The 18,825-nt window shown below is 35.6% G+C and overlaps 1 protein-coding gene across 2 annotated transcripts in view; it reads right to left on the bottom strand.

The window, feature by feature from the left end:
* Positions 1-18,825, bottom strand: part of Mcu (mitochondrial calcium uniporter) — a 191,369-nt gene that overhangs the window by 44,389 nt on the left and 128,155 nt on the right. For both annotated transcript variants that reach the window (XM_026390211.2, XM_077798331.1), the window contains exon 2: positions 6,671-6,740. In XM_026390211.2, the coding sequence (XP_026245996.1) occupies positions 6,671-6,740 (70 nt within the window). The remainder of the gene's footprint in view (positions 1-6,670; positions 6,741-18,825) is intronic.

The following is an 18,825-nucleotide window of genomic DNA, read 5'->3' as shown; positions in this document are numbered from 1 at the left end:
GAATCTATAATCTATGGCCACATTACTGAATACAACTGAACTTCAGTTTCCTCACCTATAATGCAGATATACTAACGCCTTACAAGGCCTGAGAAGGCTCAATGAAAATCATGAACAGCTCTGTGCAGTAGCACACACCTGTAATCCCAGCGGCTTGGGAGGCTGAGGCAGGAGGATAGCAAGGTCAAAGTCAGCCTCAGCAACTTTGAAGCCCTAAGCAACTTAGCAAGGCCCTGTATCAAAATAAAAAATTTTAAAAAAAGAGCTGGGGATATGGCTCAGTGGCAACCCCACCCTGGGTTCAATCCCCAGTGGCCTCCATCACACTCACAAATTGTGAACATATCTTGTTTAAAAGTTTTTCTTACTTTTCTTAAAATCTAGAGTTTAAATCCAATCATCTCTTTAATTGTTAAGATGATAAAACTAACTTACTCCACAGAAGACAACAAGGAAAAAGGAGTGTCTCGGTAAAACACCAGGTTGGCCAAGTTGTAAAGCTCAAGGGACTTTCACTCATTGCTGGTGGGAGCCCAGAATGTCATAGCCGTATTAGAAGACAATTTATTTCTTATAAAACCAAACACACTCTTACCAATCATGCTCCCTGGTATTTACCCAAAGGGATTAAAGATTCATGTCCACACAAAAACTTGAACATGGATGCTTATAGTAGCTTTATTTAAAATTGTCGAAACTTGGAAGCAACCAAGATCTCTTTCAGTAGGTGAATGGATAGATTGCAGTACATCCAGACAATGGACTGATACTCAGTGCTAAAGTGAAATGATCTATGAAAAGACATAAAGAAAATTTGTTTCTCGCCGTCCTTTTTTTTTTTTTTAAAATTTTCTTCCTTCTTTCTTGAGATGTTGTATTACTATGTTGCTCAGGCTGGTCTCAAACTTGTGGGCTCAAGCAATCCCCCTTGCCTCAGCCTTTCTTGCTATTGTAGCTGCTACATGGAGAAAACTGAAATGTATTACTAAGTGGAAAAAGTCAATCTGATAAAGAAACTATGTATATATACACAATGGAATATTACTCAGCCTTAAAGAAGAATGAAATTATGGCATTTGCCAATAAATGGATGAAACTGGAGAATAGTATGCTAAGCTAAATAAGCCAATCCTAAAGAACTAAAGGCCAAATATTTTCTCTGACATGTGGATGCTAATTCACAACGGGAGTGGGGGAGAATAGAGGTAATTTGGACTAGATAGAGGGGAGTGAAAAGAGGGGAAGGGGCATGGGGGTAAGAATGATAGAATGAATTGGACATTATTACCCTATGTGCATCTATGATTATATAACCTGTGTAACTCTACACCACAAACAACCAGAAAAATGAGAAGTTATACTTCATTTATGTATAATGTGTAAAAATGCATCTTACCATCATGTATAACTAATTAGAATATAAATATGGGGTGTGTGTGTGTGTGTGTGTGTGTGTGTATGTATGTGTGTGTGTGTGTGTGTGTATGTATGTATATATACATATGGGCAACCTGAAAGGCTACATATTATATGATTCCAACCACATGACACATTGTTAAAGGCAAACTGTGGAAACTATAAAAAAGATCAGTGGTTGTCAGGGGGCTAGGGAGGAGGGAAGGATAAACAGGTGGTGCACAAAGGATTCTTGAGGCAGTGAAACTACTCTGAATGATTCTATAATCATGGAGACAAAATATAAACCCACAAAATATAAAACACCAAGAACCTTAATGTGAATTATGGATTTTGGATGATGATTTGTCGATGTAGGTTCATGGACTGTAGCAACTCTGCCACTCTGATTGGGGGTGTTGGTAATGGGGGAGGATGTGCATGTGCCTGGGGGCACAGAGCGCAGAGCTATCTTTTAGAACCTAAAATTTTAGAACCTAAAATGGCTCTAAAAAAAATGAAGTTTTAAAATAAGCTTGTTATAAAAGTTAATTTGGTGTTTCTTAATATTTTTGGTTAACTGACCTCTGAGAATCTGATGAAGCTATAGAGAGACTCCTCCCTAAGTCCTTTTTCCTAAAAAAATTTCAAACAATTTATACATAAGAATTTTAGATATAATTTATTTTATTGCACTGGAAATTTAATTTCTTCTACTGTCATATTTTAAATACTTTCAAAAACTGAAGATTTTTCCTCATTTTTAGACTAAAAGTAATGACCATTTCCTTTTTTTTAAAGAAATAAAGCATAAAAGTAATTAAACAAATTAGTTTTTAAAATTTGGGGTGGGGTACTAGAGATAGAACCCAGGACCTCACACATGCTAGCAAGTACTCCATCACTGAGCTACTCCCCATCTTCCTTCTCTTTTCTGAGACAGGGTCACTAACTTGTCCTTGAACTTGTGATACTCCTGCCTCAATCCCCCAAGCAACTTTAATTCTGTACAAAGTTACATGTCAATTATAAGATCGCTATTATTCTGCTTGAATAAAAGAAATCACATAACAGCTTGGTTTTGGAACATGGTAACTTATATATAATCTTTGATATCTAAAAAGCTGTACCTTGATGTTTTGATGAAAAGAAGCAGTGAAAACTGAGAAAGGTATGTTTCTTAGTATTCTGTGATTCTTACATAATATAACTGTGATTCTTAACATAATCTCAGTTCCCACAGCTCACACTGCCCGATGATGCTAGGTAAGGCTTGTAGAAGAAACCTAAAGATTCTCTGTGACTCCTAGAATTGAATTATTACACTGCTTTGATGCAATATCACCAGTGAAAAGATTACAAATCCAAGTTTCAATTCTGAGGTTTTCTGAGTCAGAGGTAGTCTTCAAGAGCTTTGAGGTTTTTCTAGATGCCTGCAAAGAAACTGGCAGAATTTTTCATTCCGTGACTAGTTTACTGAGATACTTCCTCCAGCAGTAGAAAATTCCATGGTTATCCATTTCTAATTACCTAACTTAGAGCAGCAGCTTAGCTAAAGGGTTTATGACCTTTCTGCCAAGCCCATAATAATGACTTTAAGGTGATGAATTAGAAGTTTACACTCATTCATAAAGCCCTAAACATCCCCGAGCAAATCAAGCCATGAATAAACTCCTCCTGTACTAAATTCTTTTATCTTAAAAGGTAAATCTCCTGTCAAAAAATTAAGCAAGCAAAAACTGATTTTATATTTTGATCCTTTCTCTGATAAAAACTTTGTTCTCAAGAAATTGTTCCTTCTGTAGTAGTAGGCCTACTGGAAGTCTTCAAAATGCCTGTATGTGTCAATGAAAAAAAGCAATACAGTATCACACAGGCAGGGCTGTGTCCCCAGCAGGGCAGTATATATCTCTGCATTACCATCTGTGCAGAGAGAAACAAGATCCTCCTTCCAGTAAAAAAATAAAACAAAACAAAACTTTTTCCTCCAGTGGTTATTTCAGCAAAGAAATTTAATACTCGATTTTAAGAATGGTCAATGTTAATAGCCTTTCTAATTTCCACAAGAGAGTCATATATTAGGAATTTTTCTATGACCATGTCAATATGCATATTAATAGAAAACTAGGAACTAACTGTTTAGTGCAAAATCAGTCATTTTATCAAACTGCATCCAGGAAAGAAATGAGAGTTTCTAATTCCCTCAAAATTTACTTCAAAATATTAGAAAAAATGACAGCAATCCTAAACAGATTATATCACCTAAAATCTGACATAAATTTGCTTCTACTCCAAACTAAGCCAGTTCAAACAATGTCAGCACATACAGCTTAAAGTCTTTTAATATCATGTGGCTACTTTTTTGGCAATGTGAAAAGCCAATCTTTTATAAAATTCTTCAAGAAAAGGGTCCTTTGATGGAATAAATTTATCTTCATTTTGGCAAATTAAAATTTCTACTTACAAAAAAGTCCAAAAACTGGTGCTGGGGGCGAGGTTCAGTAGTACAGCTCTTGCCTAGCATGCAAGCACCGTGAAACAACATCAACAAAACCCCCCCTCAAAGTCCAAACAATCAGATATATTTTGAAAATGGAAAAATGTATCTTCAAATTTAGGGTTGTGAGGCTCTACGTCCTATCACCTTTGGTGATTACATAGGTTCCTTTTTTCATTTCTCTTTTGTTATCAAGTCTTAGAAGTTAGAATGAAAGATGTATAGCTGTGAACTATGTCTGTGCTCTCAATATGATGATGACCTTAGTATAGAAATTCCAACTATGTACAACAGTGGCCATTTATAACACTACTTAACTCAAAAACATTTTTTCTCTTTTCCCAAAAGCTATTTTTAAAAGTAACAGGAGGCCAGATGTGGTGGTGCATCCCTGTATTCCCAGTGACTCAGGAGGCTGAGGCAGGAAGATTGCAAGTTTTAGGCCAGCTTTAGCAACTTAGGACATCATAGTGACAACAACCACAACAATAGACAATCTCTAGAATACATAAAGAACCCAGAGGCTAGGACATCATAGTGACAACAACCACAACAATAGAAAATCTCTAGAATATATAAAGAACCCAGAGGCATTTAACCACTGAGCCACATCCCTAGTCCTTTTTATTTTTTATATAAAGACAACTCAAAACTAACAAGACTTTTTGTTTGTTTGTTTGTTTTGTTTTTGGTACTGGGGATTGAGCTTTGGGCCTAAATTTTGAACAAACATTCCCCCCAAAAAACATCTGATTACTAAGCACATGAAAAGCTGTCCAATATCATTAAGCAACAATACAAGGCCAATTAAAATTATGACAAAGTACTACAGCACATCTCTGAGTGTCTATAGTCAAGAAGACTGATCATGTCAAGAGCTGCGGAAGACGTGGGAAGCCACAGCACTCACACACTGCTCCTCGGGGAAGGTAACCAACCTGGCAGTGGGGGAGGCTCAGATGTGGACAGCCCTCGTTTGGGTGTGTAATGCATCAGAAGAGTGTCAGAGGTTAGAGAAATACCTACTCACTGCTTTGGAAAGGAGTAAGGGCGTGGCAGTCTTCTGGCCCTTGGCCACGTGATGAATTCTGATATGTGGGTACATCCTGAGTCTTGACTGGGGGGAAACACACTCGCCTGTCTTTTGGCTACAGTAAGTGGATTATTGCTTTTTAATATAATAAACAATATTAGTATGTAATTGGTACCACTTTAGTAGTTTTTAAAAAGTCTTTCAGAAATAGGTAAAAGAAAGCCAATATTTCCCTTGTTTTGATTTTGGTCTATTTTCCCTTACAACCTTTCCATATTACATATGAATAACCACAAAAGGGTATTTCCTCCAAGTTTAGAGAGTGCAGCAAGTAAGAACACACTGTCTAGAAACAGCTTTGCCATAACCCATTTGAATCAAATGTATGAAATATGAGATGTCAAGAGCTTTGTAATGTTCTGAACAACCAATAATAAAAAAAAGGTAAAAAAAAAGAAATACATGGAAAGAAAAAAAAAAGAAACAGCTTTGCAAATATCTACACTGATAGAACAACATTCTAGGATTCTCATGATTCATCATCCATGATTCTTCAATCTAAATTGTCTTTGTAAGTTTGCAGGATGCTCTTTCAATGGTTGCCATGCTTATAGATGAATAAGAATATGCTTCCAAAGTACGTTATGAAGATACAAATTGGGTGTCAACCCACTTTATATGCAAACAGAGATATGAAAAATTATGGTATATATGTGTAGTCAGAATTGTAATGCAAAAAAAGCCAAAACAAAACCAAAGTACATGTATAAAGACATGAATTGGAGTGAACATACTTTATATACAAAGATATAAAAAATTGTGCTCTATATGTGTAATATGAATTGTAATGAATTCCGCTGTTGTGTATAAAAAATAAAATCAATTAAATAAAAAAGAATATGCTTATAAATGAATGATAATAAGGTTGAAATTGGAATTCTAACAAACCAAATTCTACACAGAAGAAAAATATTTAACAGTCAACCTCTAAACCAAGCAGCCTAAACTGTACACGTACAATGAGAGTAAAAGTTGTAAACAAGGGCTGGGAATATAGCTCAATGGGGAGCACCTTCCTGGTATGTGTGAGGCCTGGGTTTGATTCCCAAGGCCAAAAAATAAAATAAAATAAAATAAATAAAATAAAAGTAAAGTAAACATATCTCCCTCTACTAGTGTGAAAAAACCAAAGCTTAGATTCTGAAGCCAGTTTATAGCATTGTAGACGTTTACAAAGGATTACATGTGATCTCCCAAGTATCTGTTCATCTCTTCCCATATCAAAGAAGAAAATTATAGTCCTCAGCCTAAGGGAAGAAAAAGACAAGCAAGAGCAGAGGGTCTCAGACTTCGAATTGCTTCTGTCTAGGCTCTGACGCCATGATGGGGCTAGAGTGTTTGATCATCATAATGTGGAAACCAGACAGTTAGGGAGTACCAGGAACAGCGCTTCTCTCATCTTCACATTACCTATGCCCTCACTTTTAAAAAAAAACGAACATTCTGTGACCTATGAAGACTTGATGGGCCTCTTATTTTCTCTTCTTAGTTTCTCCTCTAAATTCACTAGATCCTCACCCAGATTTTATTTCCTTTCTTTAATCTTTCCTTCTATGAAACCCAATTCTACCTTACGTGAAAGATTTTAGTTTATTAGTTTACACATCAGCTAGGGAATGTAAACATTAAGTGAAAGAAAGGAAAAAATAAATTAGACATTAAAAAATGGCTTTGCCAAAACTCACCATCAGAGGGCACAACAGTACTGCAATAAACAACTCCCAAATTCTGCCAGGAGGAGAGCCTCTGGTGGACCTACAAAAAGAAGACACATCTACTGTCAGGCAGAACAACAAATGTTACACAAGTAAGTGTACACAGGAAGTAAAAATAGCTTTTGAGTGTATCAGTACATTTTGAGACTGTATCAACTCCATGGATTAATAGAAAACCTGACATCTGGATGATTTTGAGTCTTTTTACTCAACAACCTTGTAAGCCTTTCAATTTGCGTCTATATTTGCATCCCTGAGAAGAATTTAAAAATTTTCTGAATACAGATCTTGTATGTCCTTCTTCTTTGTGGAAAGTTCCTGTACTGTCTTGTCCAATAATAAGACCACAACTCCCACGTTGTTTTAGTTTGCATGTGCCTGTTATATCTCTGTTGGTCCTTCCCGATTTCGTTGTTTTAGAAATGACTATGGATAGTTATTGGTATGTGTGTGTTGTCTGTGTTGTGTGTTGGTGGTGGTATTTTTTATTGTTTTTTATGGTGTAGGGGACTGAACCCAGGGGCACTCCCACTGAGCTACATTCCTGGCCCTTCTTAGTTTTTATTTTGAGACAGGGTCTCTCTAAATTGCCCTAGGCTATGCTTGAATTGTGATTTCTTGCCTCAGCTTCCAGAGTCACTGGGATCATAGGCAAGCACCACTGTATCCAGCTAAATAGCTTTCTTTGTGATCTAATCTGGAAATATTTTAATAAGAAAGTTTAGCTTATTTACATTTATTTATTTACATTCATATAATATACATATTTAATCTTTCAGTTATGAACTTTTATGATATGCCTTTTTTTGGTTGCTCTCTTCTTAAAAATAGTTTACTAAAATAGTTTATCCTTATTGTGTTTTAGTCATTATGCATGTATTCCTTCTGATAATTTGGAAGGTTTACTTTTTTACTCTACTAGTTTTTTTCAGGTAAAAGTTAATTATTTTAATGGTCCTATTATCTCTCTGAGTTTTTCTCCTACCAATCTTCCTCTTAATCACTGAACTTTAGCCCTTCTAAATTCATCCCTATATCTTGAACAGCTATACTTTTGCTTTAGAACCTTTGCATAGCTACTGCTTGAATAATTTCCAGATTATTTCCTTCAAATCTAAGTGAGGCCTATTCTGGCCACACAATTTAAAATGGCAATCCCATCGTTTGGTATTCCCTTGCACCCCATAACTTTACATAAAATATACCTTATATTAAAATATAAAAATCCTTTATTATGAGCAATGATGAACTAATAATTGTGCTTTTTTCTTCCCTTTACCATCCAGTTTAGCTCATTATATTACTTCCTTTAGAGTTGACCTTTCACTTCTAGCTATGTATCAACTATGTGTCCAGCTACCTACTCCCCTCCATCCCATAACTTAAACTTTCATTGGATTTGTTTTAAATGACTTCTGATGCTTGACATATTACTTCACATCATTTCTATTCCTCATTCTAACTTCCACTAAGTTATATATCATTACTATACTGTCAAGGTTTTAAAGATGTACAATCCCCTATACCCTAATACCCACATTTGTTTTAGTCTTCATTCTATTATCAATGAATTCCATGATCACTGCCAATTCTTTCTTTAGCTGTAATTTCTGCTTTCATTTCTTTGTCAGTTGAACTTTGTCTTGCAGAAGGGACCTTAAAAGCTAAATTTCCTGCAGCTTGGCATGTTAATTCCTAAATTAGTCTTTCCTTGAGGCTTGGTAAAGTGTCAGCACTGAATGTTGCTTTGGAGAAGTCTGAGGTCACCTGCTTCTTTTGGAGAACCATGCTTGACTAGCTTTGTTGGGAATCTGCTACCATAGGTACCATCTCTAGGTTGTCCCCTGTACCTACTTGACTTTCACTGGATTTGGAACCTTTATTTATATATTTTGATTTGGAATTGCAGAGATCTCCCTGGTTACACTAAAGATGAGCTTATATTTCTGGTTTTTATGTTCCTCCCCATGCTAAGGTATGCGAAAGAGAAAGGACAAACTCCTATCTTTATTGGGACATTAATACTTCATGTAGTAACTTTTTTAAAAAATATTTTTTAGTTGTTGATGTATCTTTATTTTATTTATTTATATGTGGTGCTGAGAATTGAACCCAGTGCCTCACACATGCTAGGCAAGCGCTCTTCCACTCAGCTACAACCCCAGCCCCATTATAAAAAGTAGTAACTTTTATATAAAGTAGTAACTTTTTAATATTGACAGTTTCAAAAACACCCAGAGGTAGAGAGCAAAGTGTGAAGAAATCCCATGTACCTGTCACCTGCTTCAATATTTATCAAAAATAATAATAATAATGCTAGCAACTTGGAAGACTGAGCCATGAGGATCACAAGTTCAAGGCCAGCCTCGTTAACTTAGCAGGATCCTCAGGAACTTATGAGACTCTGTCTCAAAAAATACAAAGGATTGGGGATGTGGCGTAGTGGTAAGGCACACTGAGTTTAATACCCGGTACCATAAAATTTAAAAAATATACATATATCTCAATATTTTATCAAACTCAGTTCATCATCTATATATTCAGTTTCCCTTCCCCTATCCTCAGAGTTTATTAAAGGAAAATCCAACCCTCGTATCACTTTACTTAAAAATAGTATACATCTACTGGACCATTTTGAAACCAGAAGTGTTCTGTCTTCCACGATTTTACACATATAATTTTTAACAATAACAACAGATGTTTTTGTGGCACAGAGAACTGCATCACACAAGGTTGTTTATGAATAATATTTTTTTGATGCTACAGAATATGGATCAGCAGGCCAGCCACCTGTTTTTGTAAATAAAAAAGTTTTATTGGACACAGCCAGGCTCATTCATTTACTTGCTATTGTGGGTTAACATACTCTCTCACTCCAGAGTTCAGCAGTTACATATTTACAGAAAGTTGAGTGTTTGAAGTGGAGACCATGCAGCTCAAAAAAAGCTAAAATATTTATAATTTGGCCCTTTATGTTTTCTGACCCTTGCTGTAGAAAAAAAATTGTGTAGTTTTGAGATATTCACTTTCCAAAGTCCTTTCCTGCCCATAAGGACACTAACAATTACAGTATATTATTTGAGTGTTCACAAACACAAAGATGGGTCCTTTTCTTTAAATCTTCTAGTAGCTTTCAGTCTAATAAGGCCAATGAAAACAAAAGTGATTTTGCTCTTGCCTTTTCTCTTGAAATATAGTAAAACCAAACATGAACAATGGAAAAACAAAAAAGACAAAACAACAAAAACCCAGAGAAGATATTTTTTAAACCAAAGAAGCATTGCTAAACCTATTTTCCACGGCTCCCCTTAGTTGAGTATATTTCATGGGTACAATTTTATTCTCAATATTATAAGCAAGTAGTAAGCTTTTTAGGTTTTTTCTTTAATTTTTAATAGCAAACTTTAAATAAATACTTGACTGATGCTGAAAGTTTAAAAAATAAATATGACAAGTTTAAGCAAAAACATTGAGGCAAGTGGTATGTTTTATCCATATATTTCAAAGGAAGAGACCAAGTCTAAGAAAGTATTTAGAACACACAAAGATAATCAGAGAAAGGATATACTTCTAGGCAATATTAATGCCAAACGAATAAGGTAATATGGTCCCAACACAGTCCCTTTGAAAGAAAATACAAGTTTATACTTTTGATAAAAACAGTCCATATCTTTGGTAACTTGAGAACTTCAAAGAAAAGCATGAGCTGGGAGTGAAAGTAAAGGCCTGTATAATGCCTGTCTATATTACAACCTTTAGCCCAGGAAAGGAAAAACGCCAGCAACATCAGTGTAGAGTCCCACTCCAAACACTGTGCTAACTTCCCCAAAGCATGGGATTCAGGCCAATTAAAAAAATAAAATAAAAATTTAGTATTATAAAGAGAAAGTTCATGTCCTCAGGTCAAATTATTAAATTCAAGCCCAAACTTAACTTTTAGGGTTGGGGATGTAGCCCAATAGCTGAGCACTTGCCTAGCGTCTGTGAGGCCCTGGGCGGCATCCAAAATACCACAAAACAAAACAAAACAAAACAAAACACCTTACTTTTAAATTCTTTACTACTATCATAAATTATGCAGCTTTTCCTACATTCACCTTTCACAGTTCAGAAGAGCAAACTCAGCAGTATATTTCTGCCAACAATTTGAAAAAACTGTCAAGTTTAAATAACCTGTCAATATCCCCAAAGTATTCAGGGCCAATATGGAACTACTACATATATCTGTCCAAGGATGAAACCTTGTTACAAACAGCCTACCCATGCCAAAAGTTTAGATCAATCAAATAATAGTTCCCTGTTACATTTCCTTTAGTATAACATGAAATGCTTATAAAAATGGGTTCTTTTTAACATTATTTAAATGTTCCAAAAATTTCTTTTTAAAGACCAGGGTACCCACATTTCAACAACTTTGTCAACTCTTATCTCCAGAACGCTGAACTTGTCCGTCTTCTATGGTTGACAGAGTGGAACTACTTGAGTTGGTCTCCACCAAGACATGCACACAACAGCTTCTACAATGTGGGGTCAGCTTTCTCCATATTTTTGATATAATAAAATGGTTGAAGCATCGCATCAGCAAGTTTTTTAAAACTACCTCTCATCTATCAAAATTCTAAAATATGCACGAACTGTGGCTTCAAACCCTGGAGATTTGAGAGGTGGGGAAACACTGGAGTTAAAAGATGGGGCCCAGTTTCACCACTCAGTGTCTTGAGTTTCAATCTCAATGACTCAATTCTCCTCTGTGTTAAATTTACAATAACCAAACAATTCATGAGGCTAGTTTCACTGAAGGATGTGACAATATAAATGTAACAACACTTGAATAACAGTTTCTGTTATTCACTTTAATGTTCTATAGAAATATGAACTCAAACCTTTAATCTCCTTAAGCGATTGTCTCACTGAAAAGAATTTAATAAGTATAATGCAACCATTTCACACCTCTCTCTAAGCACAGGGATGTAAAGGCAGATACGTGAGGTTTTAAAAGAGCATCTCTTCATATAGCACCATAAAAGAGTTGAACAATTAGACTGAAGAGGGTGTATTTTACTGTTCTTTTTTTTTTTTTTCTTTTATTGGGTAGGACTAGAGATTGAACCCATCAACACTTTACCCTTGAGCGACATCCCCAGCCACTGCGCGACCTGCCACCTTTTTTTACTTTTTATTTTGAGACAGGGTCTTGCTGAGTTGCCTAGGCTCACCTCAAATGTAACCCTCCTACATCAGCCTCTTGGGTTGTTAGGATTACAGGAATGTGTCACCAAGGAGACAAAGTTTTTGATGCAGTTTAAGTGAAGGTGGTATCGATAGTTTGTGAGTTAAATTATCTAATTTATTATTAGAAAATTATTCACCTCTTAAGATGTTTACTACGTTATATTATAACATGGGCCAATATTTTCCCCACTAGAATATATCATAACTTTATAACAGAAGTCATAACATAACAGAAGTACATATCATTATTATTTTCTTCTTTTTTTCATACTTTTAATTTAACAATGTTTTTATCTTAGACTTTTTGGTATTACTCCCAATGACAACCTGTGATTGATACTGTACAAGAACCACAGTCCAAATTCGTTGTAACCCTAGATCCCTTGTATCTGAGTCATCTTGCACCAACATTTGGAATGTTTATACCCTAGGCTGGCCAGGCATGGTGGTACGCCCCTGTAATCCCAGCAGCTCAGGAGGCTGAGGCAGGATGATTGCAAGTTCAGAGCTAGCCTTAGCAATTTAGTGAGGACCTGAGCAACTAAGTGAGACCCTGTCTCTAAATAAAATATAAAAAGGGCTGGGGATGTAGCTCAGTGTTTAAGTAACCCTGGGTTCAATCCCTGGTACCAAAACAACAACAAACAAACAAAGGTATACCCTATGGGGACTACATTTTGCTTTAGAGATGCACTTTTACCCCTGAATCCCAGAATAGATCTGTTAGTGATATCAGAGCAAAAACTCTGCTTTTCTTAAATGACAACTTATCCACATAAAATTAGAAAATTCTTCTGTATTTCATTTATTTTCTATCATTTATTATGAATCTACAATTCACAAGGAAAAGTGCAAACTGTGCTTAGTGACTCCTTTATATCATCCCACCTGTTTTTGCAAGTTCAGAGCCAGCATCAGCTGGCTATTTTTATTAACATTTTATGAAACTGTTAAAACCTACTGCAAAATTGAAAGAATTTTACAGTGGATATCTTTATGCCCTTTACCTAGATTCTACTCTATCCATCTTATTATACAGAAATCCTTAATTCCCATGGATTCTTCTTTTAAAATATATTACATTTTCCAATTCAATTTTCTTTATAACTTTCCTGCATTGCTTCTAGATTCCATCCACATCCCTTCCCATTTATCACACTGTATTCTAATTACCTGTTTAGATGCTTGCCTTCCCTTCAGGGTTATAATCAGTCTGAAGACTGAATCAATTTCTTTACATGTTGATATCACCCAGCACACCAGGAGAAAGTAGAAATTTAGTAAATATTTATTTAACAAAGTTGTTTTATCTTTTTCCTTGTCCCTTAGCTTCTTTGACAAGCTTTATAACTTTGTGTTCCAGTTTTCCCTCAAGAAATTAACACAAATTTGTTATTTTACTGCTGAATTGCTCTGAGAAATAAGACATGACTATCATGATTTCTATAAGCATTTGGGGAATATTCAAAGTGCAAATATATATTATATACATATATGTGCATTTATCTGTTATACTTTTGGCTGTGTAGGCTTAAATTCATTCCATGCTGAATTGAGAAGGTTATTAAATGTATTATTATTAAATGTATTATTAGGAATTATTTTTAAACAAAAAAGAAAGATCCTTAAAAAACCCAATGCTACATAAATAACCTACCTTTTATACTTTTTAAAAAATTGTTTTTTGTAGTTGTAGATGGACAGTATGCCTTTATTTGTTTATTTTTATGTGGTGCTGGGATTGAACCCAGTACCTCAAACATTCGAGGCAAGCACCCTGTTGCTGAGCTACAGCCCCAGCCCTACCACTTATACTTTTTAATTATCACTTTTATAATTCAAAGTAACATATATTTATATATAATGAAATAAAATCATAACATTAACACAACTCTTAGTATTTGTTAAATGAATAAACGTAGTTGGCTTGAAAGATGTTTTTATTGAAAGTAAAATTGGTAATCGGGCACAGTGGCACAAGCCTGTGATCCCAGCAGTTCAGGAGGCTGAGGCAGGAGGTTCATGAGTTCAAAGCCAGCCTCAGCAACTTAGCGAGAACCTGTCTCAAATAAAAAAGTGAAAAATGAGCTGGGAATGTTGCTCAGTGGTTAAGCACCCCTGGGTTAAATCCCCAGTACCAAGAAAAAAAGAAAGGAAAGAAAGGAAAGAAAGGAAAGAAAGAAAGAAAGAGAAAGAAAGCAAAACTGGAATGGAGCTGGGCATTGTAGTGCAATGTAATTCCAACTATTTGGGAGGCTGAGGCTACAGGATTTTAAGTTTGAGGCCAGTCTGAGCAACTCAAGGGAGACCCAGTTTCAAAATAAAAATAAAAAGGGCTAGAGATATAGGTCAGTGGTAGAGCAACTTTGGGTAATCCATGGTACCAAAAAGAAAGAAAGGAAACAAACAAAAAAATGGAACTTCATTTGATTGCTCTTTTTGATAGATCCTTCCCCTTGGCAATGTTTTTTTTTTTCATAATTTGAATTCATATTTCCTATTCTAGTTCCATCAAGTCATAGCATCAGTATCACCCATGAATTTGCCAGAAATCAGATTCTCAGGTCACCCCTCAGACCTCCTGAACCAGAACCTGCATTTTAACAAGGTCAGTAGGAAATTCATATACATACAGTTTGAGAAGCAATGGTATAGTTCACCCATGAGATTCAAGGGGACACATTAGTGAGTTAGCATACTGCAGACCCTGTAACTCTCTCTTTTATCAAGTCCCTCGTATAAGCAACTAGGGCTCATGAAGGTGACAGAATAGAAAGAACACTAAGAATGAGAGTTTGAAAAGCTAGATTCTAGTCTCATTTCTAGTTTCATGACCTCAAATCTTAGTTCTTCTCATCTATAAAATGAATGGATCATACAACATACAGTGGCAGATCCTTCCAACGCCTAAAGCCTATGAAGTCATGAAAATAAACAGCAATATATTCTATCCCGACACTCTCACACTATGTAGTAGTTTAGGGAAATGGCTCAATTATATGTAATTTTGAGAAACTGGGCCTCCTTAATATTACAGGGACTCATCTGTCAATTGCTTTCTTCAGGTTTGAAGCTCAGCCTCTTTCATTTTCACACTGGTTTCTGGAAGACACACGGTGGTGAATAACTTGGGAAGTGGGTGGCTGCTATTAATAATTCTTTTCCCTGCTTCCTTTGTTCTTGAATACTGATAAAAACATAAGTAATAGACAGGATTCCAGAAAAGTTAAAAACAGATTTTGTATTTGCACAAGAGCAGGAGAATGCTACTGTTCTTAGGAAAAGGATGGTTAAAGTATTTAGAGGTAAAAATCATGTCTAATACCTTTTTTTGGTGGTACTGTGGATTGAACCCAGGGTGTTCTACCTCTGAGCTATATTTCCAGCTCTTTTTTCTAAATTTTAATTTTTTAAAATTGTAGATGGATATAATACCTTTATTTTATTTATTTATCCTTATGAACCCAGTGCCTCACATGTACCAGGGAAGCACTCTACCACTGAGCCACAACCAAGCCTCTCTTTTTTGGTCTTTTGAGACAAGGTTGCTGAGGCTGGCCTCAAACTAGTGATCCTCCCACCTCAGCCTTCAAAGTCACTGGGATTACAGGAGTACATCATTGAGCCTAGTTCTAACACATTTTTTGGTGTGTGTGTGTGTGTGTGTGTGTGTGTGTGTGTGTGTGGTGGGGTGTAACTGGGGATTGAATTCATGGGCACTTGACCATTGAGCCATATCCCTAGCCCTATTTTGCATTTTATTTAGAGAGAGGGTCTCATTGAGTTGCTTAGTGCCTTGCTTTTGCTGAGGGTGGCTTTGAACTTGAGATCCTCTTGCCTCAGCCTCCCGAGGCACGGGGATTACAGGTGTGTGCCACTGAGCCAGGTTAACGTTTACATTTTTATTTTATTTTTTAAAGTCGATAGACATAATACCTTGATTTTTTAAATTAATTAATTAATTAATTTATATGTGGTGCTGAGGATTGAACCCAGTGCTTTACTCATGCACGGTAGGCAAGTGCTCTACACTGAGCTACAAACCCAGCCCCAATATTTACTTTCGATGGGTCAGTAAAAAATATAAATAATATGCATGTATGCATGGGCATATTTATATTTATGTATACAGACAGAAACAATTATAGCAAAATAATAATACCTGATGCATCTAGGCATAGGGTATATGGCTATATACACTGTATTCTTTCTGCAATTTTTCTATAGGTTTTAAATCTTTCAAAACAAAATGTTGAGGGAGAAAAAAAGTAACATAAGTTTTTCTAACCTAATATGCCTTCTTGTTTTTTTCAAATATAAAATATTTCAGATACATTTATTTTTCTGTAACCTTTAAAATGCATCAGAAAATCTAGAATAGAAGGGGGGGAAACAGTAAATAGGAAATTCCAGTGATTTGCATCCCAGGTTGGTTCTTTATCTTGATCTTTACTTAATAAGCTTCCTTAACTGTTTCTTTGGTAAGGCTAAAAGGGGGAAGTAATGGTGGTGAGAGATCACCTCACATCTTTAATATGTTAATAAAGTAAACAATTTCCAACCAAGGAGGCTTTGAGAGATTTTCATTTTCGCTCTAACTTTAGCTAATATTGAAAAAGAATGCAGTTACCACTCAGAAATATAAATAACTACAGGCCTTTCTTATTTCTCTATAACAAGAAGGACACACAGCTGCTATAAAAATCATTTGCTACCCTCCCCCGTGTTGTGTAAGTATAATGGACTTACACAAGAAGAAACATAAAAAGAAAGTTATAGAGGAGTACTTGGTTTTGTTTCAGAATTCCTTTTCTACTTATTATTTTACCTAATTAAAAACAAAATGAACATGCTGCCTACTTTTCCAATATAACTGTCCTGCTTAGTGGAAATCTTCAACTGGAATACTAGTAATAGGATCATGTACCAGCTAATTCATAATGTTCCTTCAGTCCTTCCAGACTTCATCCAACAGGAATACCACAAGACAAATCTACCTTTAATCAACTGGAGGTTTAAAAACATTCATACAATTTTTTAAACATTCTGGTTTTATACATATACATATATATGTCAATGTACCTTTATTTTTTTTATGTGTGGTGCTGAGAATCAAACCCAGGGCCTCACACATGCCAGGGAAGTGTTCTACCACTGAGCTACAACCCCAGCCCCAAAAGCACAAATTTTGATAACTTCCTTTTGTGTACCTTTAAGTGGATTTATCTTAATTTGCTTGGTTTTAAAAAATATCCTTAACAAAGCTGTTCTGGGGTGTAACTTTAGATGATGAACACATTACTTAATATTATTATAAAAGAATAAGCCATTAAAAGAGTTAAATCACTAAAATGCAGTTCTCAAAGAGGGAGATCAAAAAAGACAGTAATATGATTTTTATATATACATATTTTAAAATTATTTTTTAGTTATAGTTGGACACAATACCTTTATTTTATTTATTTTTATGTGGTGCTGAGGATCAAATCCAGTGTCTCGCACATGCTAAGTGAGTGCTCTACTGCTGAGCCACAACCCCAGCTCTGATTTTTATATATTATTCAAATTAAAAAGCTCAATCCAGAATGGTCCTCAGCCTGCTCTGCCTGAAACAAGCTGATCGCTCCTATTTAGGGATCCCATGGAGAATATTCTGCTAGAATGCAATTCTGCTCACAACTTTACACAGTCCGAGAGACTGGCAGATCTGTAGTCATACATAAAGATTCCCATTACTAACTTGTTATCATTCTCTTCACTTTCTAAGCATATACAAGGTCCAGTTTTTCAGATTGCTATTTTATCTCTGGCCTTTTCTACCAAGTATTTGAAGTAAGTACAACAAAAATGTGTACCATAAATTTGTGTTGCGTTTTTAAAAATTCTGAAATAAAATTAATAAACCAGGAGCAGGAAAAATGAAAATATAACTAGAAAATGAAGACTGCGGAAAAAGAATATGTGGGTCATCAAAACTTTCAAAATTGCTATATTAAGGTCTGTATTTGCCTCTAAACCTCTATGGTAGGCAAAATAATAACCTCCCAAAGATTTCCATGTCCTGATTTCAGGAATCTGTAGATATGCTATTTTATAAACTAAAGGAAATTAGGATTCCAAAAGGGACTCAGACTATTATGAACTGAGTTTAAAATACAGAGATTATCCTGGATTACCTGGTAGGACCAATGTCATAGAATCCTTAACAAATTTAGAGGAAGATATGATTTTGGGGACCAGACAGACAGCAGTGTGAGACTCAGGATACTCCAATGTTGCTGAAGGAGGCGGCCATGGGCCAAGGAAGCAGGTGGCTTCTGGATGGGGAAAAGGCAAGGAATTAGATTCTCCTCTAGAGTCTCTAGAAAGGAATCCAGCTTTGCTAACCCTTTGATATCAATTCAGTGAGACCTGTTCAGGACTTCTGACCTAATAAACTATAAGACAAAAAATTCATGTTGTGGAGCTGGGTACAGTGGTGCATACCTATAATCCCAGCTACTTTGGAGGCTGAGGCAGGAGGATCCCAAATTTGAGTACAGCCTTAGCAGCTTAGCAAGACCCTGTCTCAAAAAGTAAAAAGTCTGGGCTGGGGTTGTGGCTCAGCATTATAGCACTTGCCTAGTGCGTGTGAGGCCCTGGGTTCAATCTTCAGCACCACATAAAAATGAATAAACAAAATAAAGGTATTATGTCTACCTACAACTAAAAAATAAATATTAAAAAAAGTAAAAAGTCTAGGGATGTAGCTAAGTGGTAAAGTATACCTGGGTTCAGTTGCCAGTACCAAAAATCCAAATTGTTTTAAAAATAAAAAATGTGGAAAAATATGTATAATTTTTATGGTAATTAGCATTTTTGTAATAGTTACCTCTGGAGAGAAAGGGCTGGAA

The sequence above is a fragment of the Urocitellus parryii genome, chromosome 5, assembly GCF_045843805.1.
Source record: "Urocitellus parryii isolate mUroPar1 chromosome 5, mUroPar1.hap1, whole genome shotgun sequence".
Classification (NCBI taxonomy): domain Eukaryota; kingdom Metazoa; phylum Chordata; class Mammalia; order Rodentia; family Sciuridae; genus Urocitellus; species Urocitellus parryii.
This window is presented reverse-complemented; position numbering and strand designations above follow the sequence as displayed.